The 16972-nt window shown below is 57.1% G+C and overlaps 2 protein-coding genes across 2 annotated transcripts in view; one reads left to right on the top strand and one right to left on the bottom strand.

Moving 5' to 3' along the window:
* Nucleotides 1-5399, top strand: part of P2RX2 (purinergic receptor P2X 2) — a 12182-nt gene extending 6783 nt beyond the window's left edge. The window contains exons 8-12 of the mRNA XM_044444190.1: nucleotides 1640-1770; nucleotides 2066-2156; nucleotides 2576-2641; nucleotides 2739-2824; nucleotides 5345-5399. Coding sequence (XP_044300125.1) covers nucleotides 1640-1770; nucleotides 2066-2156; nucleotides 2576-2641; nucleotides 2739-2824; nucleotides 5345-5399 — 429 coding nt within the window. The remainder of the gene's footprint in view (nucleotides 1-1639; nucleotides 1771-2065; nucleotides 2157-2575; nucleotides 2642-2738; nucleotides 2825-5344) is intronic.
* A 4067-nt stretch (nucleotides 5400-9466) lies between these two features.
* POLE (DNA polymerase epsilon, catalytic subunit) overlaps nucleotides 9467-16972 on the bottom strand; it is a 61671-nt gene continuing 54165 nt past the window's right edge. Inside the window, exons 42-50 of the mRNA XM_044444308.1 lie at nucleotides 15958-16090; nucleotides 15552-15741; nucleotides 14638-14769; nucleotides 14283-14476; nucleotides 13961-14161; nucleotides 10850-10975; nucleotides 10161-10250; nucleotides 9906-10015; nucleotides 9467-9786 (exon numbers count right to left, since the gene is read on the bottom strand). Of these exons, the coding sequence (XP_044300243.1) occupies nucleotides 9519-9786; nucleotides 9906-10015; nucleotides 10161-10250; nucleotides 10850-10975; nucleotides 13961-14161; nucleotides 14283-14476; nucleotides 14638-14769; nucleotides 15552-15741; nucleotides 15958-16090 (1444 nt within the window). The 3' untranslated portion in view covers nucleotides 9467-9518. The remainder of the gene's footprint in view (nucleotides 9787-9905; nucleotides 10016-10160; nucleotides 10251-10849; nucleotides 10976-13960; nucleotides 14162-14282; nucleotides 14477-14637; nucleotides 14770-15551; nucleotides 15742-15957; nucleotides 16091-16972) is intronic.

Raw genomic sequence — 16972 nt, 5'->3', positions numbered from 1 at the left:
TCTGGAAAAGTGCTGAGGCAGCATCCCTGCAGGAGCAGGGCTTCTGGGGCAAATGGCGGGGGTGGGGGTGGGAAGAGCACTGCTGGCTCCCCTGGCTCCAGTCACCAACATGGCCCCTGCTGTGAGGGGACCAGCAGAGCTGGAGGGGGAGTTCCAGTTCAGTGGTGGGCTAGCCAAAGGGCTCTTGGGAGCGCTCAGTGTGGGAGGAACGGCAAGAAGTGGAGCGGTAAAGCAGTGAACTCCAGCCGGTTCAGCCATCAGAGTGCGCCATTTCCCCTTCACCCCGCCAGCGGGGATGCCACAGGTGGTCCAAGCAGGCCTGCCGGGGAGCCACAACCCAGCGCCCGCCCCCCCAGCCGCTGCTCCTCTTCCGCATTGCAGCTTGCTGCCTTGCCTGCCTGGCGGTCTGGCTCGGAACATGGTGGTGGTGAGGACAAGGAGGTGCAAGCCAGGGCATGGCCGCACCCAAGAGGAGGGAGGGGGCACCCACTGAAGGCCCCCCAGCAGCTTTCTGCCTGGGTCTCTGTGGGTGCCAGGGAAGCAGCTGGACTCCTGCCCATTCCAAGGAAGCCTGTGCAGGAGAACGCCTTAGAGCAGTGATGGTGAACCTAGGCATGCGTGCCTGAAGGCATGCGGCATGCGTGCCATGCGCATATTCGGGAAGATTAAGGGCACCAGACAATGACTTCATTCTGCATGGCTGGTCAGTGAGCTGCCAGGGATTTCCTTGGACTGTGATTTTAGCAGAAGATAGGAAAGATAGGAAATGAAAATATACTCAGATGCCTTTTTCAGGGCCGGCCAAAAGCTGGTGGTCAGTGGAACGTTTCCCCCTTGTGCTGGTGGTCAGCAAATTCAGGTTTTATTGCTGTGTTGACACTTTGCGATACATAAGTGGGCTCTGAGTTGCAGTTTGGGCACTCGGCCTCTAAAAGTTTTGCCATCACTGTCTTAGAGGGTGGCTTTTATGGTTCAGAGTTTGGGGGTGGCAGGAGCCTAAAAAGAGACTGCACTGGGAAAGCTTCTTAACCTCTTCTATGCAAAGCAAAATGTATGCATGAACACAAGAAAGCTTGCAGAAAGGTTTTTTTTTTTTTTTTAAAGGGAAGGTTCTAGGCCTTGTGGCTATGAAGAACAATGTAATAGTCTGCTGTCAGTTTCTACTAATAACTCAGAAGGGACTGGGACGAAGACCAGGTGGGCACTCATAAGATGCTTTCACTGAACAGTCCCTCTGTCCTAGTCTGTGTGCCTCCCTCTTTGCCATGTCTTGGGTGAGGTGACCTTCCTTCGTCTCGCACCCCATGTGGCCACTGTGCCCCCTGCTCCATTGTGCAACGAGTGCTTGTGAGCGTCTGCTCACGGAGGCGTCTGTGTGCAGCACGCACTTTTCGGGAAAGTTACTGTGGGGGTTGAGCATCACAAAGGCTTCTTCCTGGGGCGAGACTGGCGGCATTTGACTTGGCCATGCTCCTGAGCGCCCCGTGGCTGAGTTGGTCCCTTAGACAAACCGGGATGTGTCCCGGGAAACGGCGGTGGTCCTGGGGCGGCTGCCATGAAGGGGACAGGCTGGGGGCGCAGGGGGTGCTGGGCATGCCAAGGCAGCCCTGCCCCAACCCAGTGGCCCTTCCCTCGGCAGGGTGGCGTGATTGGCGTGATTATCAACTGGAACTGCAACCTGGACCTGCCGGACTCCGAGTGCAACCCCCGCTACTCCTTCCGCAGGCTTGACCCCAAGTGGGCTCAGGTCTCCTCGGGCTACAACTACAGGTAATGCCGGGGGGCTGGCCTGGGGGAGAGAGGCCTGCAGCCGCATCTGCTGGACTCTGTCGTCCTTCCCCTCCCCCGTAGGGATGAGGAGGGGGCTGCCACCTGGAAGGCTTGGGGGAAGGCGAGCAAGCTGCCCACACCTGGGAGTACAGCGTAGAGAGGAAGACGGAGGCATGGGGGCTCCGAGGGCGACAAAGGGAAGGTTTCGGGCCATCCGGCAGAGTGAGGCACCTGCCTTAGGCGGCAGAAACCCGGCCTCGCAGGGGGGCTCCATCGTTGCACTTTTGGGTTGCAGGTTTGCCAAGTACTATCACTGCAGTGGGAAGAGCACACGTACCTTGATCAAGGCTTATGGAATCCGGGTCGATGTCATTGTGCAGGGACAGGTGACGGATGCGGGCTCGTTCCTTTCCCTCCCCACCTCAAGCAGGCGCTTGCTTTTAGGGCCACTGGAGCAGGGTGGGAATCCACAGGTGGGAAGGGGCTCCCATGCTCCAAAGGTTAACAGTGGAAGGAAGCCTCGTGGCAGTTCCCCACATCCTTGGCTGTGACATACACACTTGCCTGTGTATGCGTGTGTGTGGGTAGGAGGGAGCGGATGCCTCTCGGATGCAAAAGTCGCTCTGCTTATGTGCAGCAGTCCCAGTCCAGATAAAGACCCCCCCCCCCCCCCCCCGTGCCGGCACTAGTGTAAGAAAAAGGTTAGGGCTTGATAGTGGCTGCACATTTGACGGGGCCTAGTTCCGCCCTGAAGGAGTTGCGTGGCTGGCGCTAACGGGGGTTCTTCCGCTGCTCTTTCCCCCAGGCCGGGAAGTTCAGCCTCATCCCTACCATAATTAACCTGGCCACAGCGCTGACCTCCGTGGGGCTGGTGAGTGCGGGCATCGGGGCTGCTGCAAGCCTGCCCTCTTCTAGACAGAGGAAGGGCCTGCCCGATGCTGATCGCGCCTTCTCCTGCCCCTCTGCAGGGGTCCTTCCTGTGTGACTGGATCTTACTGACCTTCATGAACAAGAATAAGGTGTACAGTACCCGAAAGTTTGACCAGGTACGGCCATGCAGAAGAGAATTTCTTTCCTGTTCCTAATTCTTGCACTCCTGAGCATGGAGAGAATGCAGCTCTTGGGACATTTTCACAATTTCCCGTAACTCAAGGTTGCTCTTGGTAAGTGGGCACTACTGCGAAATAGTCCCCAGGCTGCAAATTCCCACACCTGCATTTTAATGCCCCAACCGCTGGAGAAAAATGTGTATTTCCAGATCAGGGGAAATAGTGCTTTCATGTGCTTTCTCAGCTGGGAGAAATGCACATTTTTCCTAACTGCGGAAAGAGAGAGACCCATGCGTGGGAATGCGAGTGGGGCGAGAGGAGCTGTGGGGCTCAGACGCCACCCACTCCCACCCGTCCCTCGCACAGCACCGCAGCAGGTTGGGGCTCAAGCGCTTGGGAGTGCAGGTGGAAAGTCCAAACCCCAGACCGAGCAGCGTCTCCAGCTTGGTGCTCTACAGGTGCTTTGGACCTCACCTCCGAGGATCACATTCTGGACTGGCTGGGGTTGAAACATAGAGACGGAGCGAGTCCGAAGGGGCCTCCCGGGCCATCTAGTCTGACCCCTGGCCCTAGCTGGCTCTTCTCACGACATGCCCACCATGTGCACGTCCAGCCTATCCTTGAACACCCGCACCGAGGGGGCCTCACCCACCTCCCATGGAAGCCCGTTCCACCCCCTCGGGGTCCTGACTGTCAGGAAGCGCTTCCTGGCATCCAAACGGAACCTGGGCTCCCTGAGCTTGGCTCCGTTGGAGCGCGTTGATGGGAGATGAAGTCCAAAACATCTGGAGGGTGCCAGGTTGGTACACATCTTGGCAGAAATTGTGTCCTGGCCCACAATTGTGAAGGGCAGGAGTCATTTATCTTCGTAATTACATACCACCCTTTTCGAATAGACTCCTAGTGGTTTACAAGTATTAAAGCCAACAGTGAGTGATATTGACTAAGACAACATAGGAAATAAAACGCTGGAGTAACTAATCCAGGAAGGCCTGTCGGAGGAGGTCCCTTTTTAACTCCCTCTTAAAGGCGGGACTTTGGGAAATCAGATGTGTCTTTCCGGGCAGAGCAACCGCTGAAGATGCCCTCTGGGTAGTTCACATTACAAAAGATTGTCCCCAGAGGACCTGAGCTGCTGAGGCAGCATGCATGGGAAAAGGTCCAAGCATACAGCTTGAACCCATCACTCCAGGCTTGGCAAACTTCTCGCGTCAATTTGTTGGCCAGAGCAGAGCCCTCAAAAACAAGTGCAGAAGCTGCTGCAGGAAGCCCGACTGCCTGCCCTTTCACCCCAGGGGCTGGATGCCATTTCAGAGAAGCTGCTGGGGCCATGTCCCGGTGCCTGAAGGGGCCGGGCTGGGCAGCTTGGAGTTCTTCCTACCGGTTGCAAAGCCTCAGGTGGGGCAGTTCCACCTTTCAGAATGGGGAACCTGAGGCTGACCCCCCCTCAACTCTCTGTGGGAAGGAGATTGGGCTGCCTGGGCAACAGAGGGGTTTGGCTTGGCTTCTTGGCCGGTCCGTGTCCCTGCTCTGTCCTGCAAATGCATCCGAGAACACTCAACGCAGCCTTTGCCCGCAAATCGCAGGAAGCACTGCGGCCAGCCATCGCGGAAGGGTGGCCACGGAGGACGCGCCGTCGAGCAGCTTCTGGGAAATCCCAGCATTGCCCAGGACGGTCCGGGGGCCTGGCTTCAGAAGCGCTGCCCCACCCCTGGGTTCGATGTGCCTGCGCTTTGCGCTGGGGGGGCCGGGCCATGCCCCGTTCCGGGGTGCCCCCTTCCCTGGCAGATCTCGCCCAGCAAGAAGAACAAAAAGCAAGAGCGCCATTCCAGCCCAGCTCAGGCGGCATTTTCCCGCTGGAGGCAGGGAAGCGCACCTTGCTTGACGGGATGCAGGGGAACTTTAGCGTATTGTATTTAAGGTAAAACCAAGGTGAACAAACACCTCTCCTCCTGCAAAATGTTTTTCAACAGTATGTACCACATGACCAGTCCGCGCTGCACCCGAGTCTGCCGCAAAGGGACGCCAGGCTGCAGCACTGCGGGTGCGGCAACAAGAGGCTGCAAGAGCGTTTTACTTCTTGCCTCCCCAATCCCAGCAGCCTGTTCCCAAAAAGCAGACGGAAACTCTCCTTGCACGCGGAGCTCGACGCTCTCTAACCGCCTCTTCTCTCCACTTCTGCCCAGGTGTCCAGGCACCCAGAGGGGGCTCCCAGCATGGAACTCAGTGCCGCCAACCCCTGTGCCCGGGCTTCCTCAGCGGCAGACACAAAGGCTCCCCTCCCTCCCTGAGACTCCAACGCCCCCCCCCCCCGTTTCCGGCCCATTTGCCAGGACTGCTGGTGCATCAGATGCAGCAACCTCTTCCCAGTAAATCTCACACCACAAAATAAAATTAGCCTGCCATTAAGGGGCCAGGAGACTCGTCTCCATTTCATTGCAATGCTCTGGAATCTGTCTCTCTCAGCATCCCAGATTCCCACGTGAATTGCATGAGAGGGGCAGAACCTACTGTGCAGAACTAACCCCCGATAACCCAGCCTCTTTCTGGCCCGTTACAAAACTAGGGAGTGGAAAGTGAGGCCGACGGCAGCTCTGGAGTACAAGTCTGAAAGGAGCGGGCGGTTGACTGAGCTCAAGCAAACTTTCCCCAGGAGCAGCGGCTACTACTGGACACCCCACTGCACCTGGATGCCCCCCGCCCCCTGGCGGCCTGCCGCAGATGGGAGACCACGCCAGGTGAAGCAGCCCACCTAGGCTGGCGAAAGCGTTGCTGGCCACAGCTTAGCTTCTTGTTCAGTGCCCCATCTTGCAGCTCACCCCTGGCTGGTGGGGAGTTGGCTGAAACACCTGGAGGGCCAAACATCACCCCCCTTGACTGAGGGGTTACCAAGCATTGTACTGTAAAAGCAAGCACCAGCTGGAGCAAGGGTTTTTGCTGACAGGAGGCGCCCCCAAGGCGGGTGTTGTGAGAAAAGCAGCTCTGATGGCTGACTTGCAACCAAAGCAACCCCGCCCCCCCCCAACAAAAGGCACCTGTCCACTAGATCACTGCACCACTCAGCTCTTCTGTGCCAAGAGTCCCCGGGTGAGTTAACCGGCCGGCGGACTCTCTCACTCCTGGCCCAGAACCACGGAAAAATGTCTGCAGTGCCACGTGAAGGGCAGCTGGCTCGTCTGCAGAGAAAGACCAGCGGTGGGATCCACCCAAGAGTGGGGTCGTTTCTCCTGCCCGAAAGGTGCACCTTCAGTTTTAATTCAGAAAGAGCAGCTTTGGCTTTTGTGTTGTGGAGAAATGCTGGTTTAGCGCGGCTCCCCTGCAGAAAGCAGGGAGCCTCGCCACGGGATGGTCCCCAACATACACAGTTGTAGCATGGTTCAACGCAGCCTCACGGGGCCAAGAAATGCAGCAGCAGCTTTCAGTCAGCCCGGGAAAGAAAGCCAAGGCAGGGGACGAGTCCCTGGTACTCTCCATAGGGATCCAAGGATGCCAGGCTGGTATAGCTTCCCCGGCCCCTTCATGATGCGGGGCACCCACCAAAATCCCCTCCTTTACTCGGAGGTTCCCCTCCTTCCCTATGAAAGTGACCCAGCATTGAGATCAACAGAGACCTCCCTCCTGGGAAGGGAAGGCAGTGACAGCTGGGAAGGGTCCCCTGGGTGGTGACACCCGGGGTAAGAAACATTCTTTCCGGAGTTGCTCAGCTGTTGTGAAGCCTGCAAAGCATTTGGTGTCAGGTTTGTTTTTTTTTAAGCCAGCCCAGACATTTAAGATGCTTTTGTATGCAGCCGTACCCTATGGCTGAGGTTTGCTGGGAGTTCCAGGCCTTCCTGTGCTCTGACTTGCGTGGGAGCGTCAGAGCCGCTGCTTTCAAAACAGGCTGCAGTGCAGGCACGGCCCAGCTGGACCCAGCTCCTGCTCTCCCCTTGGGATTCCCAACCTACAAGGCAACTGGGTATGCTGCCCAAGCCCCCCAGTATACTGGGCGTGCTCAGCTGCGCTCCCACTGGCTAGGCACCCCAGGTGGCCGGCCCAGCTCTGGCGAGCGCCTGCTGAGCATGTGCAGCCAATCTCACAGAGCATTTGGAAACAACCGAGATGGCCGATGTCATGCGGCTGCTGCTAATCTGATTGCCCGGCCCTTTGGCGCCCGCACGTCGCGGCGCATTTCCCCTTCCCCAGCCCCTAAGGGAAGGGGAGCGCGGCAGCCGCCCGGAATGCCCCCTCAGTTGCAGGGCTTGCGGGCGGCAGCACCGTTCCAGGCCGAGGAATTGGAGGCTGCGAGCGCCCCGCGAGTCAGCGGGTGGGATCTCCAGGCACCACGTCCGGCAGCTGCCACTGACCGAAGGAAGAAAAGGCATTTGTGATAGAAAAAGGGACACAGTTCGTTTGGGAAAGAAAACAGGAGTGGGGCAGTAGCTGCAGCCCTGTCTTCAGGCTCAAGCGAAACCTGTGACAGAAGACGCACTTCCTAATCAGACGTGTTCTGAAGGAGGCTGGGCAGAATTTGGCAGAGGCAAGTGAGAAAAAGCAGGCCTGCCAGATTTTCCTTGGGTCTGTTAAGTCTGGGTTGCTCTCTTCTTCTTCTTCATCTTCTGCCCTCCTCTCTCTTCTTCTTCTTCCTCTTCAAAATACATCCTCATGCAAGAAAGGGTGTGCCGGTCCCATCACAACCAGCTGCTCGAAGGCACTCGGGAGGGCAGTGTGCCTTCCGTGTTCCTCAGAGTAAGAGGAGGAGGAAGCCCGGACTGCGGCGTGCTGGCGATGGACGCAGCCGCCGTCTCTCGAGGTGGTCCTTTCCCACGGGCCGCTCCCGCTGCAGAGGGCAGCTTGCGCGCCCGCGCCTTCTCTCCAGATGCTTCTGGGGTGGGTGGGGCGGCCAGGCAGACCGGAGGAGTGCCTGTTATTGGATCAGACTGCTTCCCCGCTCTAATGAGTTTCCCCAAAGGGATCCGGCAATCTAAGACTCTCCAGCCTGAAAGGGGAGGCTTATCGATTCCCGTCTAAAAGGGCTGGTGGCGAGGCCCCTCATGTGCCCCCCCCCCGACAAGCTGCGGTGCCTTCCGCAGGGGGGAGGCCACTGCTGCTGAGCCCCACAGATGGAGGCAGGCAGAAGGCGGTGCCTGGGGAGAAGTTCAGGGGCCGCAGCACTGGCCCTGTGGGAAAGGCTAATGGCCTGCCAGGAAGCAGACAGAGGGATGGTGCCTCTCCCCCGTATTTCTAGCATCCAGAGAGGTCCCCTCTCGGAGCTGAAAGGTGGGAGATTCTGGAGAGTAGGATGGGAGCAGAGCTGAACTACGGAATTTGCTGCCACCCCTTTGGACAACTGTAAAAGGCGCTGGACACATTCATGGAAGGCAAGGCCATCGATGGCTACTGGTCACGGCGGCCATACGTTACCTCCGGTGTGGAAGGCAGCCTGCCAACGGGCGCCAGCAGCTGGGAAGCCGAGAGGGAGGGTAGTGCCGTCCCCCGTCCTGCTGGCGGGAGCCCCACTGGGGTAGCGGGCTAGGCCCGGGGGCAGCCAAACCCTGGACCAACAGGCCCCTCCCTAGTTAACGAGGGAAGCTTCGAGCTCCAGAGAAGCTTCGGTGGGGCGGCAGGTGCAGGGCAGGCGGCTGGGTCGACCGGCACCCTGGCTGGGGCCAAAGGTTCCAGGAGTCGCAGGCGCAGGGCACAAACAAGAAGGGGGACCCACTGGCTCCTTGAGGCCCCCCTGCAGCCAGCCGGCCAGCCCCGGCCAGGTCCCTGCTTGCCCACGTGGGAAAGCGACCAAGGCAGGTGGCTGCAGGAAGGCCGCACGGCGCTTCGGCTGCGCAGGCCAGCCTTTCTGTCCAGTTCCCTCCATCCTCCTCTGCCACTGATGGCAGCCGTGCCGTTGGCGACTTGGGAGGTGGGCCTGGCCCCTCGCTTCCTCCTGCTCCTCCACTGCTCCAGGATCCCTGTCAGGAGCAAGCACCATTTCTGCATGAGCAAAGGAAAGCATCTCCGAGGGCCTCGTCTTCCAGGGAGCTCCAGCAGGCGGTGCCTATCCCTCCCCCACAGAAAGGCTGGGGGAAAGCGGGCTGGACACACACCGGCGTGGGGTGTGGGACGGAAACAGGGATGCAGCAACTCCACCTGAGCCCCACTGCAGGGCCTCCTGCAGCCGCACCAGCCCTTTCGCAGCCTGGGGGCAGCCTTCTCCAGACGTGAGGGCAGCCCGACTCTCTCCTGGGTGTTTTTCTGCTCTTGGCTTCTGCTACGGCAGCAAGACCATGGAGAAGGCATCTCCAGCGGCAGATGCCTTCTCAGAGACGGGGGCTGCTGGACACATCAAAGCCCAGTAAGATCGCAGGTGCCCCCTGGGTGCCCACGGCAGGTGTGTGCAGGGAGAGGGAGAGGGAGAGGGAGCTTTTCCGAAGTCTGCAAAACAACCGCCTGCTCGACCTCAGTGTAGCTGCAACCAGAGGAGGCGGAGGGGAAGCCTCAGGCGGTGCTCCACCGATGCGCCAGTGTGTTCCTGGGGACCAGCAGCTGGCAACGGCGGGTCGACCAAGCTGTGGCCTCAGGGGAAAGTGGGTGCAGCCTGCGGCCGACCGTGGGAGAGGAGCGCGGGAACGAGAGGCACATGCGAAGGTGAACGTGCCAAATACATGGGTAGCTGCTGATGTAAAGAAAAGGGTTTATTTACAGCATAAAATTAAAACTAAGAATAGGTTAAAATCTGGGCAATGAGCTGCCCCATAATCCAAGGCTTTTGTTCTGCTGAGCTCCCACAGTCCAGCAAAAGACGGGGCCAGGAAGCGGGCTTGCTTGTTGACCAGCTCCCTGGCCGAATCTGGAAGACAAGTCACTCTGAGTCTGACCTCGTACGAGTCGCTCACAGTGAGGCACCACACCTCTGCATGCGCTTCTGTGTGGCATGAAGCAAACCGGGCGCCTCTCGATGGTTTTTCCCAGGGCGAAGACAAACTGCAGGCTGGCCCTGAAAGCAGCTCAGGTGAGAGGCCATCGCAGGGGTACTGAGGCGGTGAAACTTGGAAAGCAGTCGTGGCTGGCCCCGTGGCGTAGGAACTGTGCCCCTCTGGGCAAGAGGGCACTTACCAGAGAAGCCGAGGGTTCATCTGCAGCAGCCACGAGATGTTCTCCAGCAGGTGGGGCATGTGATAGTGATGGGCAATGCTCTGGAAGACTTTCAGGTGCTCCAGGAAGGTCTGTGGAGGAATAAAGGCAGACACCACAAAAGGGAGATGGGTCTTCCTTAAACATGGAGCTGGAAGGAGGGAGGGAGGGTGGGAGGACTGGCTCTGCGCAAGTCTCAGACCCATGGAAGGCAGGCTCTGAAGGGCAAGCACGCACCTTGGTGGGCAACAGGAGGTCAAAGCTGCCGGCGCAGCTGCAGTAGATGGGCATGTGGGTCTCCTTGATGCCTTTGCACTTCTGGCAAATCTGAAAGGCAAGAGATCTTTAGGATCGGGCCCCTGCCTGCTGAAAGCGCCACAGGCTGTGTGAGGGCCCACTGTGAGGAACGCGCTCGGTGCGCTGGAAGGCCGCTCCCCACACGCCACGCCAAATGCTGGCGACGTCCCACCAAAACCGCAGGACCAAACTGGGGGTGCAGTGGCAACTGTCTGAGAAACACACACCCACAACGAGTGAGTCGGGCCACCTAAGGTGGAAAAAGGGGGTGAGCCGAGGGGAGAACGATCAGGCCTGCTCCGGTCACCTCTCTTTGCGCACTTCTGGCTGCACACTCTTCACGCAGGAAAGTGGGCATGACATTCTACCATAAGCTTCTCGACGTACCGGTTTTCTGTACGGAGCAACTGACACAAGCAGTGTGGCAGGAGTGCTGAAACATGCGTTCCTGCTGCGAAGCCTCCATCTCTGCCGAGCCAGAAAGGGCCCTTTGCCTCGCCATGGGCTAGCTTGCGTGCCACTGCTATCTGATCAGGAACTATGTGGCTGAGAAAGGGCTGCAACTGCGCTCGCCCAGCCTGAGGAGCCGGCGGGGCTCGGAAGCCGGCCACGGTGCCGCCCCTCCTTACCAGGTCCTGAAGGGTGAAGGCCATCAGCTTTTTCTGCAGGGCTTCCACCAGGGCCATCTCTATGGCATCCGAGTCATACTGGGCTTGGCAGTTGGAGCACACCCAGTTCGGCAGCACGGATCCATCCTGGAAGCGATGGGGGAAGAGACAGTGCTGAGTGGGCTCCGGGCCGGGAAGGCTGAGAGGAAGCTCTGGGAAGGACGTGCGCGATTCAGCCTCTGGCACTTCCACTGAGAAGGAACCAGGCAGCAACTGGGGAGGAAGATCTGGAGAGCCACCATCAGCCCGGGCTGCCAGTGCCTGGTCCCTGGAATGTGGCCGCCTCTCCCATGGGGAAGCCTTGGTCTCGATCCTGGGAGACCAAGGCAGAGCAGATGCGACACATGTGGAAGCCGGCACCTAAGCATTGTTCTGAACCAGAGGGAGCCCTGGCTCAGGTCAAGACGGGGGTGCTAGAACACCGGGGAGAGGAGGACTGGGCGTCGGACTTCAGCCCTACAGGGGAGGGAGAAGGAAACCCGGGGTAACAATGGAAAAAGCGCATGGGCCACGATGGAGGGAGGAGTCCCAGCAGCACAGCAACGGTCATCCAAACGCGTAGGCAGAAGCCGGCCTGTTACGCACGTGCTCTGCAGGGTCCCGGTGCCAATGGTCCGTGTACAAGAAGCAAACAGCATGGACTCGGGCTCTTGTGCGGGAGCGAGAGTGTGGCTTGACAAGCGTAACCGAACCTTGGTGGGACGACTCCCTGCTGAAATTTGGCACGTGAGGGACATATTGAAGGAAGGAGGAGCAGAGAAGGAAGCAGAGACACACTGCGTCTTAAAAATGCCTGTCTCTGCATGTACTTGAATACATACCGAAGGATGAGCTTAGTAGTCTGACCGAGAACATGTGCATTGAAATAAACGGAGCAAAGAATAAAAGGAACATGTTGGTCTGCTACCAACCGCCTGGAGAAGACACTTGAAAAGGAAATTTCCAGTGTCTCAAGGAGAAGGATGAAGTCATAAGGGACTTAAATTTCCCCAAGATCCATCAGGAAACAAACACGGCCCCTCCATGAAATTCCTGACTTAAGTTGCGACTCTATCAAAGAATGAGGCAGGCACTAGAAGATCAGCCATCCCTGGCTTGGTTCTGATCCAAAGGGATGGCCTAGTGAATCAAGAGGCAGCTATGGGGAAATGGACCACGACATACCTGAATTCTTGATTCTAAAGGAAACAAAAGCCAATTGTAACCAAGCGGATTCTAGGAAAGTCAATTTTAGTAAACTCAGAACAATGATAAATAAGGCACCATAGCATGCAACACCAATGTGAATAGGAGTCCAAGGTGGGTGGGAAGTTTTTAAAAAAGCAAATCCTAGAAGAGCAATTACAGGTAGTTTCATCAAGAAAAAGAGGCTGAAAACAAAAGAAGCTAGTGTGGTTTCAGAAAAAGCTTAAGAGATTGCCTGAAAACAAAAAAGGACACACATCAGAAGTGGAAGGAAGGCACGGCTACAAAGGAAGAGTGCGAGCAGGTAGCACAGGATGCCAGGGACAGCGCCAGGAAGGCTGAGGCCGAGAATGAGGCAAGGAGGTTCACCGGGGTGCTTAAGGCAGTGAGGAAGCCCGCGTCACATACACGCATGGAGAGAGACAGGGGGAGAAAGGGTGGCTCAACTACTGGGAGAGAACGGAGAGGGAGACGTGTCCAGTTCCTCCTGTGGCTGGGCCTTCCCCCTTCTATCACCTGCCAGCTGAAAGGGCAGGACTGAAGCCTGCGACTGATCGGCAAATATCAAAGAACACCTGACTAAGTTCAAATGTTCAGGGCCTTATGAACACCATCCGAGACTAACAAAGGAAGTGCAAGAAGAACCCCAAGAGCCACTGCTTATTGTCTTGGAGAAATGAAAGACTGGCTAAGTGCCAGATGACTGAAAGAAGACTGATACCCCATCTTCAAAAGGGACAAAAAGGAGAAGCCTGGAACTACAGGCCAGTCAGTCTGACATCAATCCCTCAGAAAATTCTGGGGCAGATGATAGAGCAGGCAGTCTGTAATACATTGAAAACAATACAATTATTAATTAGAAACCAACACAGATTTGTCAAAAGCAAATCCTGACCAACTGATAATACTTTTTGATACAGTGACCTCCCAGGTGGACCACGGGGATGCTGTGGACATAAACTATCTTGCCTTCAGCAAAGTTTCGACACGCTGCCTCAGGATGTCCTGGTGAGCAAACTAGCAAAAAGTGGGCTTGATGGAACAACGATCAGGCGGATCCACAGTCGCCTACAGAATCGCACTCAAAAAGTGCTCATCGATGGCGCCTCCTCGACTGGGGAGAGGTAACAAGCGGGACAGCGCAGGGCTCAGGCCTGGGCCAGGTGCTCCTCAACATAGTCGTTAAAGAGCTAGATGAGGAAGTGCAGGCAACGCTGATCAGATTTGCAATGACACAGAATCGGATGAGATAACTAATGCTGCGGAGGACAGAAAGAAGATCCAAGGTAGACTTGATAGGTGGGAGCGCTGGGCTGAAAGCAAAAGAATGAAATTCCGGAGGGACAAATGCCACGTTCTGCACCTCGGAAAAGGGAACCAAACGTGCAGCTACCAGATGGGAATGCTCGGCTCAACAGTATTGCAATGAGAAGGGTCAGGGGACTGTTGTAGATCACAAGCTGAATACGAGTCAACAATCCCATGTGGCTGCAAAAAGGGCAAATGCAATTTGGGGCTTCATTAATAGAAGCTTCACTTCCAAATTCTGTGAAGTACTAGTTCCCCTCTTCTTAGGCCCCATCTGGATTATTGTGTCCAGTTCTGGGCACCACAGTGCAGGAAAGATGCAGATGAGCTGGAAAGGGCTCAGAGGAGGCAACAAAGATGATCCGGGGACTGGAAGCAAAGCCCTGATGAGGGAGAGATCGAAAGAACTGGGCATGTTTAGCCTCAAGAAGAGAAGCCTGAGGGGAGACGGACGGCCTTTTCCGGCACTTGAAAGGCTGCCGCACACAGGAGAGAGAGGCAGCCCGAGGCCTCACTTCTATAAAGCGAGGTCAAGGGGGGAGGGGGAGGGAGGCGGGCGCCTTCTGCCGGGACAGGTACCTGAGCGAGGACAGGGCCCTTGCAGAGGTCCAAGTCTCTGCACAGGTTGCAGTTCCTGCAGATCATCTCTGGGAGGACGTGGGAGCGGCAGGGATCCCGGAACTGGGCCTCCTCTGAGAATTCACCTACATCGATTAGGCGAAGCAGGTCCCTCTTCAGCTTGCTCACCTGGTTGGTGATGTTGTTGTCCAGGGACAGTATCTGGCAAAGGTGGAAGGAGGGAAGGGACACATTGTGACCTCATAGCTCCTCTGCCACTGTGACGTCACAGCCATGGCCCCACCCACCCTTCTATGCAGCCCAGCACAGCTGGTTAACTCACCTTACAGACGTATTTCACAAACTCCAGTGCCGGGTTGTTGAGCATCAGGTAGGAGCCGGGCAGGGCAGGGAACATCTCAGAGGGCTCCGTGGTACGTCGAGAGCCACTCACCTTCTTCTGGATCTTCTGGGTGATGGTGAAGACGCTTTGGGTAAGCTCATTGGAGACGTACTCCTGGGAGAAGGCAATCATGCCTGAGAGGGAGAGGGAGAGAGAAGCGAGCGGCATGTCACCTACTTAGACTGTGGCCGAGCCAGCAGAGAAGAGCCGTGAGCCGGGTTTGCCAGCTCTCCTCCGGACCACGCTGGCTCTCCAAGAGGGGCAGGGCTGGAGAGAGAAGCCCTGGGCCACTCACCAGGCATGGCCCCCGTCTCTTTCACAGGCTCCTGGGAAACCTGGCTGTTCGTTCGCCTCTTGATGGGGGTGCTTCCAGGGCCATTCCGCTGCATTTCCTCTTTCATGCTATGGTACACGGCTACAATGTAGGCTGGGGAAGGGAGAGCAGGATGTTGAAGGCGTGAGCAGCGGCCCATCTTCTGGAAACTCTGCTGGCAGGGAGCTCTGCCTCTCCCCCCACTCCACTCTCTGCTTCAGGGCTGCGGGACAAGTTTTGATCCTCCCGCTGCCACAGCTGTGCGTGCGGCAAGGCCAAGCAGCCAAGTCCCCGTCCCTCCTCCATCAGAGCCCTGCCCCCAATCCCCCACATGGCCTTCTCCTTCCTGTGATGGGGAAAGGCGGCCAGGTGTGAGAACACATGGGCTGAATCCCCTTTGCTTCTCTGACGCAAAAACGAAAGGGGCCCATTAGGGAAAGGAGGCAGGTGGGCCGCGCAGAAGCGCTCGTGCCCACGCTCAGAGTGCTGCCACTGTCCCGACGGCAGCTGCGCCTCCTCCCCCTGCTGCCACCTTCGATCTAAGACAAGAGCGAGGGCTTTGATGCTGGGAGGGGGGCACTGCGGTCTCTGACCTCAGAATGGACAGTGGGGCGGGGAGGTTTTGTAAAGGTGGAACCTGGAACCTCAGGAAGCTCCAGGCTCCTGGTCTGTGTGGCAGAATGGTCAAGCATGGCCTCCTCTGTCACCAGTAGTGCTTTCTTCTGGCTGAGAGCTCTTGGCTCTGACCAGCCTTATGGAAAGTGCAGAGACTAATGGAATCCAAGACAGTTCGTGAGCAACACTAAGAAGGCTCAGCATTTGGAGCCATCTGTGTAGGAGGAGGTGAGAATTTAGCCTCAGGTACTGGGGTCTTGATGAAAAACTCTCCAGCTTACCAGACACAATCATGAGGAAATAATTTTGACAGGAGGCTGCCTGGGGCAGATACTGCATGACATTCCAGTTGTTTTCCAGCAGCTCCTCTATGTCACCTTCGCCCACTCCATCTTCCTTGTTCTCTTCCTCCTCCTCCTCCTCCTCTCCTTCACTCTCTTCTACATCTGCTGCCTCTTTACTATTGGTCTCCTGTAACGGAGATTCAACGTCAGAACTGCAGCCCACATGAAACCCGCCATCACCTCCTCTCCATTCCAAAGCTTCCAACATCAGAAGTCTCTTCTGAGCTACGGAAGGATGGGTGCTGCTTCACCCTGCAGACAGAGCCGTGCAGAGAAGACGGCCCACTCCCTGCCCATCCGGGGGTGAAGAGCTGATAAAGCCGCTTCTCTGCTGGTCTCTCACCTGCCCGTAGTGGACCCGGGAAGGAACCTTCCCTCTGATCCCACCGTAATTGGCTGGGTCCATCCAAAGCAAGAACTCCCAGCAGCGCGAGAAGGAAATGGTCAAAGAGTGGAAGATTTCTTTTGAATGGATGCTGGAAGAGAAAGAATGACAGCTACTCCAGGAGCCCTCATTAGAACCCAACAGTAAGCAAAGTCTTCCTTCCAATAAAAGGCTTCAGTGGATGAAAGTCCATCTCCCATCCCCAAGGCACTGCACAATGAAGAGCAGCGACAAGTTCATGCTCAGAAGTCCTGGTATCACCATTGTTTGAGTCATTAAAAGCTGTCCTGCTTTTAATTAGGGAGCCCCTAATGAGTGGCAGCTAATGAGCGCAACTTGAAAGGAAAAAAACAAGATGTAACAAACAAAAGCAAAATGATCATCTGCAGAAATGAAGAAATGTCATTGAGCAAAAGGCCAAGGGAAACAAGGGTCCGTCATCTCCAGTTGCCAAGGCACCTCCTTTGCACCCAAGCATCACCCGGACATTGGCCAACAGGCTGTCAGAGTCTGGGTGCCACGGCTGAGAAAGCCCTGCTGTCCCACGCCCACCAGCCAGTGGCAGGACACGGTCTGCAGCCACGGCGAGCAGGCAGGAGGATGGCATGGGGGAGGGAACCCTTTTCAATGGGGACGGGCCCTGCTGCCACCCTCGCCCCCAGTATATCGCCGCTGCTTCAGAAGTTCAGCAACGAGCACCTTCACTCACAGAGCTGAAAGGGCAGAATCCGCACATGGGAGGGAGGTGCCAGAAGCCTTGCGGGGGGGGGGGGGGGGGGGGGGGGGGGGGGGGAACCGCAGAAGCAGCGGGGAGAAAGGGGGGGCGGGCGAGGTTAGCAGAAACACCAAATGATCCTAAGAAATAACCCTGCGGGCAGGAACCCCAAGCAGCTCTCTGAGGACCGCACGTGCGCAGGAGTTATGACAAACTGTTGCAGGGGAGGGGATCAAACACCCGGGTGGGAGGCAGACT

This window comes from Varanus komodoensis, unplaced genomic scaffold (assembly GCF_004798865.1).
Source record: "Varanus komodoensis strain SLA01 unplaced genomic scaffold, ASM479886v1 scaffold44_3, whole genome shotgun sequence".
In the NCBI taxonomy this organism is placed as follows: Eukaryota; Metazoa; Chordata; class Lepidosauria; order Squamata; family Varanidae; genus Varanus; species Varanus komodoensis.
This window is presented reverse-complemented; position numbering and strand designations above follow the sequence as displayed.